Source organism: Harpia harpyja, chromosome 10 (genome assembly GCF_026419915.1).
Source record: "Harpia harpyja isolate bHarHar1 chromosome 10, bHarHar1 primary haplotype, whole genome shotgun sequence".
In the NCBI taxonomy this organism is placed as follows: Eukaryota; Metazoa; Chordata; class Aves; order Accipitriformes; family Accipitridae; genus Harpia; species Harpia harpyja.
Genome location: NC_068949.1, coordinates 28,373,941 through 28,391,671, shown reverse-complemented (window position 1 = coordinate 28,391,671; position 17,731 = coordinate 28,373,941). Strand labels below are relative to the sequence as shown.

General features: G+C 53.3%; 2 protein-coding genes across 4 annotated transcripts; both read left to right on the top strand.

Moving 5' to 3' along the window:
- The first annotated feature begins 158 nt into the window (after window positions 1-158).
- On the top strand, window positions 159-7,783 carry LOC128147504 (cytochrome P450 26C1). 2 transcript variants are annotated; one of them, XM_052800134.1, is made up of 6 exons: window positions 159-396; window positions 473-697; window positions 827-1,102; window positions 2,754-2,909; window positions 6,452-6,958; window positions 7,234-7,783. In XM_052800134.1, the coding sequence occupies exons 1-6, from the start codon at window positions 205-207 to the stop codon at window positions 7,594-7,596; spliced, it is 1,719 nt and encodes a 572-aa protein (XP_052656094.1). In that variant the 5' UTR covers window positions 159-204; the 3' UTR covers window positions 7,597-7,783. The 2 variants fall into 2 exon arrangements, with proteins under 2 accessions (XP_052656094.1, XP_052656095.1); XM_052800135.1 differs by lacking the exon at window positions 827-1,102.
- A 3,656-nt stretch (window positions 7,784-11,439) lies between these two features.
- On the top strand, window positions 11,440-14,495 carry LOC128147066 (cytochrome P450 26A1). Of its 2 annotated transcripts, none has more exons than XM_052799269.1 (7): window positions 11,440-11,643; window positions 11,829-12,053; window positions 12,203-12,454; window positions 12,575-12,724; window positions 13,053-13,187; window positions 13,396-13,548; window positions 13,740-14,495. In XM_052799269.1, the coding sequence occupies exons 1-7, from the start codon at window positions 11,455-11,457 to the stop codon at window positions 14,079-14,081; spliced, it is 1,446 nt and encodes a 481-aa protein (XP_052655229.1). In that variant the 5' UTR covers window positions 11,440-11,454; the 3' UTR covers window positions 14,082-14,495. The 2 variants fall into 2 exon arrangements, with proteins under 2 accessions (XP_052655229.1, XP_052655228.1); XM_052799268.1 differs by having other exon boundaries at window positions 12,167-12,454.
- Window positions 14,496-17,731: the final 3,236 nt, after the last annotated feature.

Here is a 17,731-nt window from a genome sequence, read left to right as displayed (position 1 = left end):
GCAGCAGGAGGCGAGCGGGGCCGGGCGGGCAGCAGCCGGCAGGGCCAGCCGCGGAGCGCCCGCCGCCGGCAGCGGAGTCGCGGGGCGCCCGGCCCCCCGCCTTTGACAGCCGCCGGGGCCGCCCCCCGAGCCGCCCGCGCCCCCCCGGGGCGGGGACCCGCCGCCGCCCCGCGCCCGCCCCGTCTCCCGCCGCCCGGGAGGAGGATGCCGGCGGGGCTCTCCTGGCCCGAAGCGGCGGCGCCGGCGCTGCTGGCCCTGGCGCTGCTGGTCACCCTGTGCCGGCACCTGTGGGCGCTGCGCTGGAGCCTCAGCCGCGACCGCGCCAGCGCCCTGCCCCTGCCCAGGGGCTCCATGGGTTGGCCCTTCTTCGGGGAGACCCTGCACTGGCTGCTCCAGGTAAGGCTCAGGGGGAGGGGGACGGGGAGGGAAGGGGCCGGCAGGAGCGCCGGGCTGACCAGCGGCTCGTCTGCAGGGCTCCCGCTTCCACAGCTCCCGGCGGGAGAGGTACGGCAACGTGTTCAAGACCCACCTCCTGGGCCGGCCGGTGGTGCGGGTGACGGGCGCCGAGAATATCCGCAAGATCCTGCTGGGCGAGCACACGCTGGTCAGCACGCAGTGGCCTCAGAGCACCCAGATCATCCTGGGGTCCCACACCCTGCTCGGCTCCATCGGTGACCTGCACCGCCAGCGCCGCAAGGTGAGCCTCGCCGCCACCCCAACGGGACGCACAGCCCGGGCGGCACCTCCTGCCCAGGCTTGGGTCTCGGTGGCACGTGGGGCCCCCCGCTTTAACCGCCTGCCTCTGTTCCCCCCCTTCTCCTCCTAGATCCTGGCCAGAGTGTTCAGCCGCGCCGCCCTGGAGAGCTACCTGCCACGGATCCAGAAGGTTGTGAGCTGGGAGCTGCGGGGCTGGTGCATGGAGCCGGGCTCCATCGCAGTTTATTCCTCTGCTAAAACCTTAACTTTCCGCATTGCAGCTCGGATTCTGCTGGGGCTCCGCCTGGAGGAAAAGCAGTTCAAGGACCTGGCCAAAACTTTTGAACAGCTGGTGGAGAACCTCTTCTCCCTGCCCCTCAACATACCCTTCAGTGGGCTGCGCAAGGTACTGCCGCCTGCCCCGCTCCCTCTGCCTGGGGGCAGGGGCCTGGGCCCTGGCAGCACAGACCCCCCCGTCCCCGGGCCCGCCAAGGGGCACTTCCGATGGGCCGGGACTTCTGCAGCACCCCGTTACTGGTCTGAGGGCCTGGTGTCTTGCCCACCCCAGCCGTCTCCCCTTCTCACCTGCTCCTCATTGGCTTCCAGCACCTCCCTGCGCTGGCTTCAGCTCATTGTACAGCGAGGGGCTCCTTTCCTCCCTCACCCCGTATGTTGCCTGTGTTGGCTCTGGTTAGTCCATCACATTGGTCCTGTCCCATCTCATCCCGCCTGGACTCATGTCAGCCCACGGTAGAGGGGTCCGTGGGCATGAGCGCAAAGGCAGGTGGGCACAGCATGCCTCAGGTCAGCACTCCCTGTGCACCTCAGGGCAGGCCAAGGACTTTGAGACCCACTTACGGTCTTTGGTCCCTTGTCCCTCAGCAGCAGAGAGACAGCTTCTTTCAACCCACAGTTTCTTCCCTGCTGTCCTGACCCTCTTTGCCTGCCTCCCCACACTCCGGCTCTAGGTGTCGATCCTGTGTCCCACCCCTCCCCCTCCCATTTCAGTCTGTGTTACCTCTTCTGGCTTTGGGTTCTCCACCCTTACCACAGCTCAAGTCTCCTGCCCCTTTTAGCCAGGGCTTGCCCAATCTCTTAGTTCCCCTGTGAGCTCTGCCCCACCGGATCACCTTACCCATCTGGTGCCAGTTCTCCCCCAGGCTCCCTGCTGCTCTTCTCCACCAGTTCAAAGCTCTTGTTTTCCTTGTCCAGTTCCCCGTTGCAGGTTGTCACCAGTGTGAGGTTTCACCCCCCATCCTATCCCTCCCTGCCTTCTCCCAGGTCAGCCACAGCCTGTCTGGCCCAAAACCAACCTCTTCAACTGGCATTTAGGTCCCCTTGTCCTTCCCCTTGCTCGCTGTCTTGTTTCCTTTGTCCAGTCCTTCCCACCTCAACTCCCAGCCTTTGTATCTTCTTCCCAACATCTGGTCATGACTATTTTTCATCCCAAATCTCTGGTCCTTCTGACTTTTGCAGGAGGCATCTTGCTACACAGCCACACACTCTGTGACTCCATCCATCCCCACTTTGCAAAGAAATTGCTGATCACTTGACTCACTGACATCTTCCTAAACGTTTTGCTGCACAGGAGTGCAACACAACTGGAGATGAGCTTGGTGTGATTCACGTGCCTTTATCCAATATACTCTGGTAAAGCCACTCATTTGTTCCTGTCTCAGATGTTCCTTGCTTCGGACTCAGTTTTATTAAGTTACCCCTTCTTGTCCCTTTGGACAAGCTTCTTTTGGACCTGACAAGACCGTGGGTTTGTTCGGCGCAGACGCCTCTGGACTCGGTACCGTGGGTTTACTGCTGTCTTTTCCTCTCAGAGTGTTTCTTGGGACTTGTATTTGATTCACAACAGCAAGGCAACTGAATTTGCAGCAGTTCTCCCCAAACTGCTGCCTCTTGCAAGGCTCTGGGGCTGGGCAACAGATTAAACAGTTCTTGCTGTTACAGATCCTGGGATTAAGGATTGCCACGCTTAGGGTCCCCCGGTCTCTCTGGTGAGGGGGACGGTTCCTAAGGCTCTCCTGAACTGTGTCTGCCTCCCGCAGGGAATCAAAGCACGGGACATGCTACATGAGTTTATGGAGAAGGCTATACAGGAAAAACTGCAGAGAAACAACCCCGAAGATCACAGCGATGCTCTGGATTTCATAATAAACAGTGCCAAGGAGCATGGCAAAGAATTCACCATGCAGGAGCTAAAGGTAAGGCGAACCCTCCCTTGCAGTGTACCTTCTGACCTGGTGGCTGTTTGAGAGACCCGGGTTGAGGGGCAGGAGGAGGGTTGTGTGGGGACACATCACCAGCCGCTGGCTCCTGCCCTCCCCTTACCAACTCTGAGGTCACTATCTTCAGCGCAAGCGAGAATGCTTGGACTCAGCGTGCTCATATGCTCTCGTAGGATTGTGTCTCTTGGCATTAGAAGAGAGCTGGTATTTAAAATGGGAATAAATGCCTCTTCTACCTTTCCTCTTCATGGCCACCGGGCTTCAGCCTGACTTAGGGTGCTGTTAGGGTTATGTGGCTTTGCTAAGGCTTTGTACGTCACTGTGCACTCGGTAACCTCTAAGGTACGATCTTGGAAATATTTAGAGCTCGTTGTGTGTTCCTCAAACCTCCTCCAGCATCTAGCATGGCACAGCATGTAGATCATGTCCTCAGGGCTGTGAGCCCAGAAGTCTCTGAGGCAGTATGTCGAAATGGGTCCAGGGATGGAATGACGGACTCCGGGTCATTCCCTATCACCTCATTATTAATTAGATCATCTTGCTTGTGGATTGCTATGATGCAACATGATGCATTACTGTGACTTAGGGATGAACCCAGTAGTCCTTACCGAGCCAAAACTACCAACTGAATGTGAAGAGTATTTTGCCAAAGATCTTGGGGAAAAATTGTCATTGGTACTGCATCATTCGTAGCTCCAGGTCGCTTGGTGTCAGTGGATGACAGATGGCACTGCATTTCTATAACAAGTTTTGAAGCAGTTTTGCATGGCTTCAGCAGCTGAATATAGTTTGAAAGTATTGAACATACATAGTTTTACCGTTTATTTAGGTATGTAAGGAAAACTATGTAAAGACTAATGTTTTATAAATATTTTGTAAAAGTGTACTCTCTAAGTCTAAAATATTTGAAAGACTTTACAGCGACTATTAGATACAGTTAGAAATAGCGTATATTCTTAAAGTAATTTTATTCTAAATATTTATTATTTATTCTAATAGGATGTTTTTTATTATCATTATGTTTTAAAAAATAACTGCCAGATTCAAAATGTGATTGATTAAGATTGATTAATCTCTGTTAGTATTCACATGGATATTACCCACAAACAATTACATGATCTCTCATCGTGTCCCTGGCTCGGACCACAAATGGACACTAACAGTAGGAATAAGGGGATATTAAACATAACGTGGAGTGATGTGGCAGTGACCTCAGGCTAGCTGATTCAAATGATAGTATATTCCTATGCTGTCCTGTACCTTTACAGTTAGAAAATTTCTACCTTGTCTGTATTTAACAAAATGACTTGCAAACCAAACTGCCTATGCTTGCAATTATGCCAATATTCTCCACTCTAATAAAACAGTAGTAGAGCTCTCATAAAAAGTCCAAAGCTCTCTCAGAGTTGTGGATATATCTGACTTTGAGAGACACTCCAAACACTGGCACACACTAGTTACTAATTTGTTTTTTGTTCAAACAATTTTGAAGGACCATTTTTGCAGAAATTTTCCTAAATACACTGTGATTTGCACTGCTGGCATGAACTCAGCAGGATCCTTGAAGTGTAAAGGTTGTTAAAAAGATATGACTTTGCCAAAAGTACTGTTTTAAAACAGTAAATCCTTGGAAGGATTTAAAAAAAAAAAAACATTCTATATAATAGTGCCGTCTCTGGCTGGACAGGTGGAACTGTAACACCACCAGTCCTGCCTCCCAGGGTGGGGAGTCAGGCTGTAGTACAGGGACAATACTGGTGAAGCTGTGGGAAGATGCTGCCTCCCAGTCACCAGTTATGTTGGCCTTGTAAAAGCAGGGAGGGAAAGTCAGCAGCTCGGTGTCACAACTTATGCAGCAGCACTGTCAGAGGTTGATGCAGGGAGTCATGAAGGCTGTTATTTCAAATCACAGAGCCTGCCCTAAATTCCTCACATTGTATTGAAATGTCTTGGGTTTTAATTGCAAATGGTGGAACTGAGAGATTTCTTTTCATCTGGGCCTGCTATCTTGTGAATGTAAAAATTCCTGCTAACGCCTGCAGGAGGTACGATAGGGGTCGACAGGGATCTGTTATTTCAGAGGTTTTATTTCATCTGAAAGATGCCCTTGAGAGCTGCACTTTGGCAGAAGCCTCTAGTCCAGTCAATATATGGCGCTGGGGATGGTAGCAAAGAGAAATCCTTGTTACATTACCCTTGACCTTACCAGACTTGGCTCCAGGTACCTTCCGGCTTCAGGTGTCCTTCCCTGTGTTTTTGGCTTCACGTCTCCAGAAACCAGTTGTGTCAGAACAATTTTAAATCCAGACACATAGCTGTGTGAAAAGAAACTGGTCTGTTTCCCTAGGGGTTTTGCTCCACTTTGCCCCTTCGCTGGAGCGATTAGTGCTCGATAGTGCCAGCCAGGTCCCAGCGCCTCCCCGGGTGGCAGGTCCCTGTGCTCCTCCCTTGGGCTTCTTCCATGGCTTTTGGGTCTGGCCTCAGCGCTCCCAGCCCAGTGAGCCGCTGGCACCTTCAGGTGGTGCTGTAAGTTTGAGCATTATGTTGGCTGTTAGAGATGTGACATACCATGACCCAGCTCCGGGCAACCCTTAACTTTTGGAAAACAATTGCCAAAAGCTGGTCACAGGGTGCTGCAAACAGCCCACAGCAACCTGACATGTGCTGTGCCATATAGACCCTGCAGAGAGTGCCAGAAAGACTGGGAGGCTGCATGGGGATCCGTGAGCTGGGACAAGGCACATATTACGGATTTGACCGTGCTGTGGTCCATCTGAGCTAGTTAACCTCCTAACTTGTTAGACACATCTGCTGCGGAGCTATCAGGAACACTGCTGTGCTTCAGGCTGTAAAGCTTGAAAAGCGAGCAAATCCGTTGCCTGGTGTGTGCATCCCTGCGGGAGAGCTCCCTGCCGGCTACAGCACCTCCTGGGCTGACCTGCTATAGCAGGGATGTCTTTCTCTTTTCAACTCTGTTGGTTTGAGTCCCCTCCCAGACAAGCAAATGGTCAATTTTAACTGGAGATGGATCAAATGCAACCCATTTTAGCTGCCAGCACATCTAGGATTTATGCATAAACACACAGTCTCATAACCACTGGCTGGGCAAAAAGGTAAAAGCTGGGCGCAAAGGGGAATTGGCAGATGAAGGTAAAAAGCGTAATGCTTGAAATGAACTTCACTCAGTATGCTAAAATGCATGTTAAAATGCTTCTTTAAAATTTGTAATTTGGAGGAGGAAAGCTCAAAAGAGCTGGATTGGAGGTGATGCGTACTCATCTCAGTTGTGTTTCTGCATCAGTTAGTTGGCAAGTGGATGTCCAGATTGTACAGAAATGGAAGAACAAGGTGTCTTGTTTTGGTCCCTGCCAACCCAGCGTAGGTGCAGGTTTGTGGAGAGCAGGGGGGGGGGGGCAGGACCCTCTGCACAGAGACAAAACCTGCAAAAGGTGAGAACAGTCTGAATCACAACCAGTTTAAAATGGCATTCAAACTTGTCACCTTCCTTCCTCTCTCAGGAGTCAGCGATTGAGCTCATATTTGCTGCTTTTTTCACCACGGCTAGTGCCAGCACCTCTCTGATCCTCCTACTACTGAAGCACCCCTCAGTGATTGAAAAAATAAGGCAGGAGCTGATGTCCCACGAGCTGTACCAGCAGTGTGAGCGCTGCCCTGTGGGACCCTGCCCAGACACCCTGACTGCCCAGAGCAGGGACAGTGAGAAGCCACTTCTCCGCCCTACGGCCAAAGATGCTCACGAGGACCAGAGCCAGCCTCTGTGCCCAACGGAGGAAGGTTCCCCCCAGCCCCACACCCTGCCAGAGCCCACCTTCCCCCAGAGCGGTCCTTGCGCTGGCCCCCAGCTCCGGGCGCCGTCAGGGCAGAGCTGTCGCTGCCCCTCAGACATCAGCCTGGAGAAGCTGAGCCGCCTGCGCTACCTGGACTGTGTGATTAAGGAGGTGCTGCGGGTGCTGCCGCCCGTCTCCGGAGGCTACAGGACAGCACTGCAGACTTTTGAGCTGGACGTAAGTGCCTTGCACGCCGACGGGCTGCTAGGGAGCTGCTGCCTGCCACTGTCTGCAAGCACCCTGTGTCCGGCCCAGTGGTGGTGCTTGGCAGTGTAGCTCAGGGGAAGGTGGCACCCAGCAACCCCTGTGGGTCCCAGCTGGGCTGGGGAGAAAAGGAGCTGTGGCGATGTGGTGGGGCTGTCCCCAGGCACTCTCTGCTCACCCTCCACTAGCACAGCCAGCTGCACAAGTGTGTAATGCTCCTCTCCTCCCCTCTTCTCTCCCCTGCCCAGGGCTACCAGATCCCCAAAGGCTGGAGCGTCATGTACAGCATTCGTGACACGCATGAGACAGCCGCCGTCTACCAGAGCCCTCCCGGCGGCTTCGACCCAGACCGCTTTGGTGCTGCCCGCATGGAGGCCGCAGGCCGCTTCCACTACATCCCCTTCGGCGGTGGGGCACGGAGCTGCATCGGCAAGGAGCTGGCACAGGCCATCCTCAAGCTGCTGGCCATCGAGCTGGTCAGCACGGCCCGCTGGGAGCTGGCCACCCCTGGCTACCCTGCCATGCAGACCGTGCCCATCGTGCACCCTGTCGACGACGGGCTGCAGCTCTACTTCCACCCCTTGCAGCCTGGCCACGGCAGCGAAGCCTGAGCCAGGGGTACGCTGCCCCCCTCAGCCCTGGCGTCGATGCCCCTCCACGGCTGCCGGGGGCAGGTTTCTGCTGCCCCAGGCTGGGTATGGCACTGGGTCACTGCAGAACAAAACCCCAAAGGTCGTCTTATTTTTCCCCTCCTGGCCTGCAAGCCAGTAGGGAGGGTCCTGCAGAGTCCTGCTCCTGAGCCTCAGCCCCACCCCGGGGGCAAAACCTGCTGAAGCTGCTGACAGAGAGCATCCCCCACAGGGGCTTAGCCAGCCCCTGCCCCACGCAGGTCGCCAGCCACCAGGGATGGGGAGCAAAACTCCCAGCCCCACAGCTAAGGCTCCCAGAGCTTTTCTGTCCCAGGGTTACCTCCTGTGGGTGTGTTACAGGAGAGGCAGGACAGACATCCTGCACACTGTAGCTTTTTAGATGTAAAAAGAGGGAAGATGGGGGGGTTCTGCAGGAAAACACAGGCCAGGGCTGCCCAAGCCATGGCATCAGCTGTAGCTAGAATAATAGGGTGCAAAGTGGTTTTTATTGTAAATATTTAATCTCATTCCTGCACTTCCCATTAGAGCCGGCACAAATAGGACATGTCTCATTCACCCAGTAGCAGTAGCTGTGTATGTTGTGCCTGAGCACCGTGCTGCTGCTTGGGGTCTGCCATGAAGCCCCCCTCTGGGGTCTCTGCAGGATGCACTCCCCAGCCACAGCCTGTCCGAGGGATTGGAGTGAGGGGGCTTTGGGGAATAAACATTTGCAAAACAGACATTCCTGAATATGTCTGATTTGTGGTAGAAAGTCCCGTGTTCCTGATGATGGTGTTCATATTGCAGAGGGAGCATTTGCAAGGTGACCCAGGCCCTGTGGTGGCTGGCTGGCCAGACTGACCATGTCACCTCCACAGCCTAGCTCTGCCAGGGAAAATGCCAGGACAGCAGCTCTGTGGGTCCATCTAGGGGGTGGTACCTGGGACTAAGCCTGGGTGCTGAGGGCACCTTTTTTTAGGTGGCTTTTGAGCCTCACTGAGACACGGGGTATTTCTCTCCCATGTAAAATGAAGTGAGTCCTGTTGCTCGTGCACTGAGAACAGAGCTGGGCCCAGGTCCTTGCTCCACTGCAATGTGTTTATAAACTCCTTTCAGCTTCCCCTCTGCTCTCCACCATCAGGTGTCCTGCATGGAAGCAGTGGGGGAAACCATCTGCCTTGTCCTTCCAGTGCATCCTGGGCCTGGTGGCATGGTGTGCTCTGTATGAAGAACCAGCAGCAGCCTGACCTGCGAGGCCAGATATGTGGCATGAGGACAGAGTCCCTTTGGAAAGGCTCTGGGGAGCTCCCCTGTCCCCTGAATCTCTGTCATCATCCTGCTTCAATGCCAGGTTACAGATGACCTCGCCCTGGCCAGTCCCCCTTGCACATCCACGCTGGGGCACTGCAGCCAGGCATGCGCTGCCGTTAGCTGTCAGAGGGCTGCGCAGCGAGGACAATGCTACCTGAGGCAGAAATGTGGCTCCCAAATGTAACAGGTCAAATCTGGAAGAGGTTGAACTGCTGGGCTAAGTGCCGTTGGCAGGCCGACCCTGTAGTGAACCAGAGCCTCTGCCCCTCCTGACCTTGTCCTGAAAGGTGAATCTTTCTGGCTATCAGAGGTGAAATCAGTAGGCGGTGGCTGCAAGAGTGGCAATGACTAACTTTAATTAGCAAGAGCTGCTGGCGTAGCTGTGACCCATGGGCGATGCAGGCTCCCACCGTGGGCAGGGCTGTGGGCAGGGCTGGGTCTGCAGTGCCCAACACCGGGTATGGGAGGGACGGGGCTCCTCCAGCAGCCCGCATAAAAATTACCCCGAGCGCTAACGAGCCCTGTAGCCACCCGCTGAAAAATGTAACATGAATCTAGTTAAAAAAAAAAAAAAAGACTGGAAACTGATTTTGTTTGCAGATAAACACGAGCATTTACAAATGAAGTGTAATAATTGTTACTTGTAATCAAAGTTTGTTCATATTAGGCTGTTAATTTCTTGACCCCCTTCCAAGATGTTTTTAATTATCCCTTTCACTCTTTACCATTTGATTCTTTTCGAGCCGATGGCTGGGGAATACACAGCTGGGGAGATAATAAAGCCTTCCTGTGGCAATTATCGGTGCTCAGGCCACCGTATCTCGTTATTTTGATAGACAGTGAACTTGGCGCGGTTGCCGGCCGGGTTCACGCAGATGTCACGGTCCGTGTTGTAGGTCACAAGCAGGTCAGCGCCCGGCAAGGGGAGAGCGCCGGGTCAGGGCGCGGCCGCCGCTCTGGGCCAGCGCCGGCCGGGCCCCGCGGAGCCGCGCCGGGAGCCGCGCCGTACCCCGAGGGGCTGCGCGCCTCCGGGGGCGAGGAAGTACTCCCACACCCCCGGGGGGTCCCTCTTGGGCACGGGGCTGCGGAGGCGGGCAGCCCCGCTCCCGCGAGGCATCGTAAGAGGAGGGAGAGTCCCGTGTGATGCGTTGATTGCCAGGAAAATAGTAATTAAAAGTGACATCTCCCCCTCCCCTACACAAACACACACACAACTTCCAGCGTTTATTGAGCTTGTCCGGGAGCAAGAAAGCAAAAGTAACTGGGAGGGAAGAGGAAAAAAACGGAAAGAAAAAGGGGGAAAAAAACGGAGCACGATAGTTTATTGTTAGCAGCCGTGCCCGGCGGAGCGCTCCGCGATCCCGTCCCTCCCTCCGCGGCCCCGCAGCCGCGGTCCGCGCCGGCGCCCCTTCCCCAGCGGCCGCGTCCCCCGGACGGCGGCTCCTGCGCCGGGACCCGGCGGCAGCCCCAGCGAGCGCAGCCTCCCCGCAGCCCCGCCGCTCCTTTCTGGCGAGCAACCCCCGGTGCCTGCCCGCCGACTCCGGGAGGCAGCCCCTCCGCGAACCACGGCTGCCGGCGGGATGCCCGGCCGGTGCCGAGCGTCTCTGCCCGGCCGCGGCGGCCCCGGGCTGCCGGCGAGCCCCAGGCGAGGGCGGGCAGCGGATCCCGGGGAGGGGAACCGGGCACGGCGGGTTTGGTGTTTCCTTTCCGCGCTCACCTCCCTTTCCCTCGGTGACCCGCGCTTGAACCTGCATCGGGAGGCTGAGACGGACTGCTGCCCGCGGCTCCTTCCTCCGCGGCCGGCAGAAATACAAGCACGGCCTTTCGAGGTGAACCAGAGGACAGCGGAGGCTCCTCCGCCGATGCGGCGGCACCAGTTGCAGCTCTGCCCGGCGGGCCACCGGGCTGCCCCCAGCACGGGGGAGCGCCCGCCCCGTCCGGCCACCCCCCAGCACCGGCCCGGCTTCTGCCGGCTCCGGCCGCTGGCTCGCCGTTCCCGGCCGGCGACGGCAGCGGGCGGGAGGAGGAGCTCGGCAGCTTGCAGAGCGCACCGGAACCGGTACCGGCCCCGGGGGTGGGCGCCTCCGGGCAGCCGGGCCCCCGGGTGCTGGAACGGGACGCTTCTCGGCGCAACTGGCTGGTCTCTAACGAGCATCGGCGATAAATCCGAGGAGGCGGCCGGCCCCCGGCTGTCAGCTGTCGGCGGCGTCCCACGGCCCGCTGGCTGAGCGCGGTGCAGCGGGGAGCGAGCCCGGAGCCGCTGCCGCCGCGCCCGGTGGCACCTTTCCTTCCCCGGCGGCTGTCTGCGGCGGGCAGGATGTGCCGCGCAAAGCAAATAGTTAAAGATTTCGGGGGGAGGAGCCAGGCCGCAATCCGCAATTAAAGATGAACTTTGGGTGAACTAATTTATCGGACCAAGGTAGGGTGGGCAGCAACCTGGGAAGGCTATAAAAGGCGGCCCGCGGCGAGCCCAGCCCGCGCACTCGGAGCTCCCGGGGGGCCGGGCTGGACTGGACTCGCTCCCCAGCCATGGGCTTCTCCGCCCTGGTCGCCAGCGCCCTGTGCACCTTCCTGCTGCCCCTGCTACTCTTTCTGGCCGCTGTCAAGCTCTGGGACCTGTACTGCGTGAGCGGCCGCGACCCCAGCTGCCCGCTCCCGCTGCCCCCGGGCACCATGGGGCTCCCCTTCTTCGGGGAGACGCTGCAGATGGTGCTGCAGGTAAGGCGAGGCGATGCCGCGGGGAGCGGAGAAGCGCCCCGGCTCCTCCTCTGGCCGCAGGGGCGGGGGACGAGCGGCAGCTTCGCCGGGCAACCGTGCCTAGGTGGGAAAGAGCTGCTCTCGCTGCCCCTTCCTCTCCTCCTTTTCAAAACTTATTTCATTGTTTCCTCCCCTCCCCTGCCCAGAGGCGGAAATTCCTGCAAATGAAGCGCAGGAAATACGGCTTCATCTACAAGACTCACCTCTTCGGGCGGCCCACGGTGCGGGTGATGGGCGCCGAGAACGTGCGGCACATCCTGCTGGGCGAGCACCGGCTCGTCTCCGTGCAGTGGCCCGCCTCGGTGCGCACCATCCTGGGCTCGGGCTGCCTCTCCAACCTCCACAACGGGCAGCACAAGCACCGCAAAAAGGTACGGTCCCTGCGGCGGGCGGGGAGCGGGTGCGGCCGCCCCGGGCGCGGTGGCTGAGCCCGTGTCCCCATCCTCCTCCTCCTCCTCCTCCTCCCCCTCGTCCCCCCGGGCAGGTGATCATGCGGGCCTTCTCCCGGGACGCCCTGCAGCACTACGTGCCCGTCATCCAGGAGGAGGTGAGCGCCTGCCTGGCCCGGTGGCTGGGGGCCGCTGGGCCCTGCTTGCTGGTGTACCCCGAGGTGAAGCGCCTCATGTTCCGCATCGCCATGAGGATCCTGCTGGGCTTCCAGCCCCGCCAGGCCAGCCCCGACGGCGAGCAGCAGCTGGTGGAGGCTTTCGAGGAGATGATCCGCAACCTCTTCTCCCTCCCCATCGACGTGCCCTTCAGCGGGCTCTACCGGGTAAGGCTCCCGGCAGGCAGGCAGCAGAGGGGTGCCCCTGCAGCCAGGGCAGCAGGGAACGGAGGGGAGGGAGGGCAGTACGGCCCAAGTCCCACGTTGCTCTCCCCGCTGCTCGGTCAGGGCTTGCGGGCGCGCAACATCATCCACGCCAAGATCGAGGAGAACATCCGTGCCAAGATGGCCCACAAGGAGCCTGAGGGCGGCTACAAGGATGCGTTGCAGCTGCTGATGGAGCACACACAGGGCAACGGGGAGCAGCTCAACATGCAGGTGAGGTTCCCCAGGGCCAGATCCATCTCTTTCCCCCAGTCCCTCTGTCAGCAGCACACTTATCTTTTGGGGCCAAAAGGAGAGAGCAGGAGGTGCTCCCTCTCCCCCAAAATAAACCAGCTTGTGTAGTGCACTGGGGTGCAGAGGCTGTAACCAGGCCATCGGATGGGGAGCTGTGTCCGCAGGGAGCATAAGCACCACCCCCATCCTGGCCCCTGGGTGTCTGCCCCAGTCTGGGAGCAATGCACAGCATTGTGGTGGTAGAGTGGGCCTGGCAGAGATACTATGTTCAAGACCTGTTTTATCCCTCCTCTGTCTTCTGTGTAAGGAGCTGAAGGAGTCTGCCACAGAGCTGCTGTTTGGGGGCCATGAAACCACTGCTAGTGCTGCCACGTCGCTGATCGCCTTCCTAGGGCTCCACCACGACGTCCTGCAGAAAGTGAGGAAAGAGCTGCAGGTGAAGGTGTGTGTCTTCCCCAGAGCCATTCCACAGGAGGGGGCATTGGGAAGGTACCTCCAGGAGAGGTGTCCCAGACAGGGCTCCCCTCGACCCAGGTGGTGCCCTACTTTTAGGGGGTGGCACGAAAACACCGCTCGCTGAGGGGTGGCTGCTTTGCAGTGCCAGGAGCCCTGGCTGCCGGCTCCATGAATGTCATGGCATTCATTTCTAGGGGTTACTGTGCAGTCCCAACCAAGAGAAGCAGCTGGACATGGAGGTCTTGGAGCAGCTGAAGTACACGGGCTGTGTCATCAAAGAGACCCTCAGGCTGAGCCCGCCTGTTCCTGGAGGATTTCGAATTGCGCTCAAGACCCTTGAGCTAAATGTAAGTGGGGCTTGGGCTCAACTCCTCAGAGCAGCCGCAAAGCCCTAATGTGTTCATGTAGCCCATCTGCCTTAGAGTGACCTGCAGGAAGCCAGGAGGGGAGGTGGGGTGCACCCATGTGTCCTGCGCTGACACTTCACCTTATTTAAGACAGCAAGGCGCTTCATGTCTCCTTTCTCTTCTTTTGATAGGGTTACCAGATCCCTAAAGGCTGGAATGTTATTTACAGTATCTGTGATACCCACGATGTGGCAGATCTCTTCACCAACAAGGATGAATTTAACCCGGATCGCTTCATGTCTCCATCTCCAGAGGATTCCTCTAGGTTCAGTTTCATTCCTTTCGGTGGGGGCTTGAGGAGCTGCGTGGGCAAAGAGTTTGCAAAAGTCCTTCTAAAAATATTTACAGTGGAATTGGCTCGGAGCTGTGACTGGCAGCTGCTGAATGGACCTCCTACAATGAAAACGGGCCCCATAGTGTACCCTGTGGACAATCTGCCTACCAAATTCATAGGTTTCAGCGGCCAAATCTGAGAGCTCAACGCTTACCTCCAGCTGGATTTCTATATAGCATCTAATATGTACATAGTAACTTTTTATAGTAATGAAGGCCTTTAAATATTTAAACTTGTAAATCTACAATAGTTATTTATGTCTTCTAAATATTTCAAAAGGCTATGATATTTTTTCCCCAAGCACTACAATTATGGGTCTCTGATTCATAATTAGATAATGTTATTTCTATAGAAATAAGTTTTCCCCTATTTAAAAATCTTACTGAAAACTGGCCAGCTAAGCATTTGAAGACATTTCACAATGGTTTATATATTAAGAAATATTCTTAAAGGCATTTGAAACAATGGTAACTAGCTACTTGTCCGAATTACCGAAAATGGTTATTGTTTAATAATGTTTTCAGTATTATTTGTGTCTAGATCTTATGTTTAATGTGTGAATTTTAAGTTGGATAATAAAGTTTATTTTTTATGATCCTCTGTATGAAGATCTGCGTGTATGCTAGAGAGCAGCTTAACCTGTGGGTCTAAAGGGTTTGGTTGTAAAGTCAGATCTGCTTTTGTAAATGAGCTGTTTGCTATTTCTATGCTCATAACTCTCCCCTGTCTCCCACCCCCAATGTGGTTCTTACTTGTGAATAGTAAATTGTTTTAAATTTTAGCCTATAAGTGGCAATAGCAGTGCAAAAACATGCATGCTCACTGAAAACAATATGGAGTGATGGCAACTGCTCCAGCTCTCCCTATCAAGCACATAATCTTGAGCCATATAAATAAGAAAGTAAAGGGAAGCAGAAGAATAATGTGCAACATGAGTCTTTCTCTGTAGCTGGAGAAAATAGGTTGAGAAAAAAAAAAATCCATAAATGTCCTCCCATATTACTGCTGACCTGTTTAAACAGACCACTGGATCTTGTTCGGTGTTGAGTCTGCTGGCTATGAATCTTTACTTATGAAGGTGTCTCTTAGAAAATCTGCTGATTTCTTCTTGAAATGCAACAGCTCTTACTAGGTCAGAGAAAGATCATGCATTTGGTTTACAAACTTCTTTTCTGGAATTCAGCAAAGTGAAAACTAAAAGGCAGGCACTAATGTGAATTGATTAACAGGGACTCAACTGTTGAGATGCAATTCCCTGGGGGTGTGTAAGCAGGGCAGATAAAATGCCCTAGGCATGACCCCTGTTTTGGCTTAACCATAAGGGTTTTTGTGCTCCCCCCCTCCCTGCCATTACTACACCTATTAGTCTTCCCTCAAAAGTCAAACAACATAGGCTGGCTCTATAAACATCTACAAAGTAAACCAATGTAATTCAGCATCACGAATACTTATAGCACCATATAGACCAATTTTAATTTTTTGTTTGCTTCTGGAAAACAGTCACTTTTTCATTATGTTCTCCCAAGGTCAAAATTAAGGATGGAGTTAAGTTGCTCAAAATCACTGCAGGTGTTTAATAGCATCTAGGGTTTGGATTTTTTTTTTTTTTTAAGGAGTGTTTCTATAATACATTTGATGTGTTTCCAGCTAGCATTTTAAATACATAAGCTTCTAATGTAAGACCTTACATACAACCTACATATGAGCGTAACTATCAAGACTTTTCCATATTCAATTTTTTGTAGTCTTAAAATACAAAAGATACTCTTTTTAGATTGTGCCTGAGTCTTCTTGGCAGTGTTTAAAATATTAAATAATTTTTACTATGCAAACCTCTTGTAACATTTTGTTTTTCAGGGATTTGATGAATAATCCCCCTTTAAGACCCCTTTATTACCCATGTAGTGGTGGAAAATTGCAAACCCTGATCCTGATTTGGAGGTGATATGAAGTCTGGAGAACAGCAAGACTCTTGTCTTGGTATCCCTCGTTAACATTTTCTTCCTTAACATTACAACATTCTGCAAATCCAAATAGATGCTGATATTCTTTAAATGTTTTGTTTATTTTTAATTGAAGCCTTTTATATGTGGGAACTTTTTGCATGGTCTTCATATTATTTTAGTTTATATTTTGTTTTTATAAAGAATGGGAATCTAAATGCTATATGGAGAATATGAACACTCTTTCACAGTGTAAGCCTGAGATCATAGATGCATTTCTCTGTTTACTTTTTTTATTTTTGAGTCAAGTTTCCAAGGCTTTTATGTTTGGAGAAAAAAAATCATATACTTAATTTGATTTTGTCTGGACATCTGGGGGCACATCCTCAGCTGTTGTAAATCACGACAACATAACCTGTGTTAGGCACTGCCCCTGTATAATTTATCTCTGTAGTTAAACGGTCTGTCACTGCTGTGTAATTTAGGCATCTTGGAGCTAGCTTTAAACAAGCTATCCCAAGAAATGGTAGCGGTGTAGCTCCAGTAATATGGAGCTCAGCATGGGTTAATTGCTAAAATATTTGCCCAACTTCTTGAGCAGGTTTTACAACCCCTGCTAATCTCCTCTATGCAGCTGTATCTTGACAGCTTAGATGCTGGCTGCAGACCAGTTTCAGGTGAGCTCTGCTGTGTATTATGTATTACGCTCAGCAGCGGCCAGTGCGGGCACACGCTGAGACTGTGGCTGCTATTTAAGGGCTGACCGGCTCCTACACCCCCAGCTTGTACCCCTCTTGGTATGTTGGATCTAGGAAAGGATCTTGCTGAAAAATTGTCTACAGAAAACCTAATTGTTTCTCGGGCAGACCAGGTCCTCGATGCAGCTCCCTGCGTGAACATTGTTTGTGCTGGGGTGCTGCGGCGGAGATGGAGGGGGCAGGAAAAGGAAGCAGCTGCTTCAGCCTGCTCCTCTGCTAACAGGTAGGTAGTTCCTAGAGCCAGGCTCTGGCTTTCCTTTTGCAAGTGTTGCCATGTGTTACTGTAAGTGACTGGTCCTCCAAGGCTCACAAGCTGAAACACATTAAAGGGCCAGATGTGGTGAGGAGTGCTCACCCCCTTCTTGTAAATGGTCCTTTTTGGGGTATTTCATATTCTTCCTCTTAGTTAACCTGCCATTTAAAAGAAAAATCTTTGACTTGGTCTCTTCCCCCCCCCCCCCCCCCCCCAAAAAAAAAAGCACACCATTTGGTTGGTGCTATGCTTTGGTCCTGGAGTAAAAAGCCATGATTTATATGTAGCATGCTGGTTCTTCTCTGAGGGTAAGGTGAGTTACTGGAACCCACGCTTCTCTTAAACCCACATGAATAATAGCTCCTGCCAGCCAGCAGCATCTTTGGTGCTTAGAATTTCTGAAGTATCTCTGTGATACTAAATGTGTGGTTATTAACCACATACAGTTATATCCATTCTTGACTAAAAATTACATTAAAGAATGGCATTGGTGTAAATTGACATTGAGGAATGCTACTTGATAAATCAATTCCTGATTGAAAGGCATTAGTATTTCCAAATGAGGTCAGAACAGGTAATAGTGAATTTTGGTAATGGTTATATGAGTGAGAAAAAAATGTGCAAATGAATGCTGAAGACTTATTGGGGAAAAAAATATTGATTGATTAAAAATAATTTGATCAGATTTATTTATTTTGTCCTAGTGAAACCTAGTTACTTTCATGTTGTTTCCAGCAGTTAAGCTGGGAAAGGATTTCTTTCTTTTGGTTCATAAAAGCACATATTGAAGGGACAGTATAATTTGAAGCCTTGTATGCTTAAGATTTTGCAATTA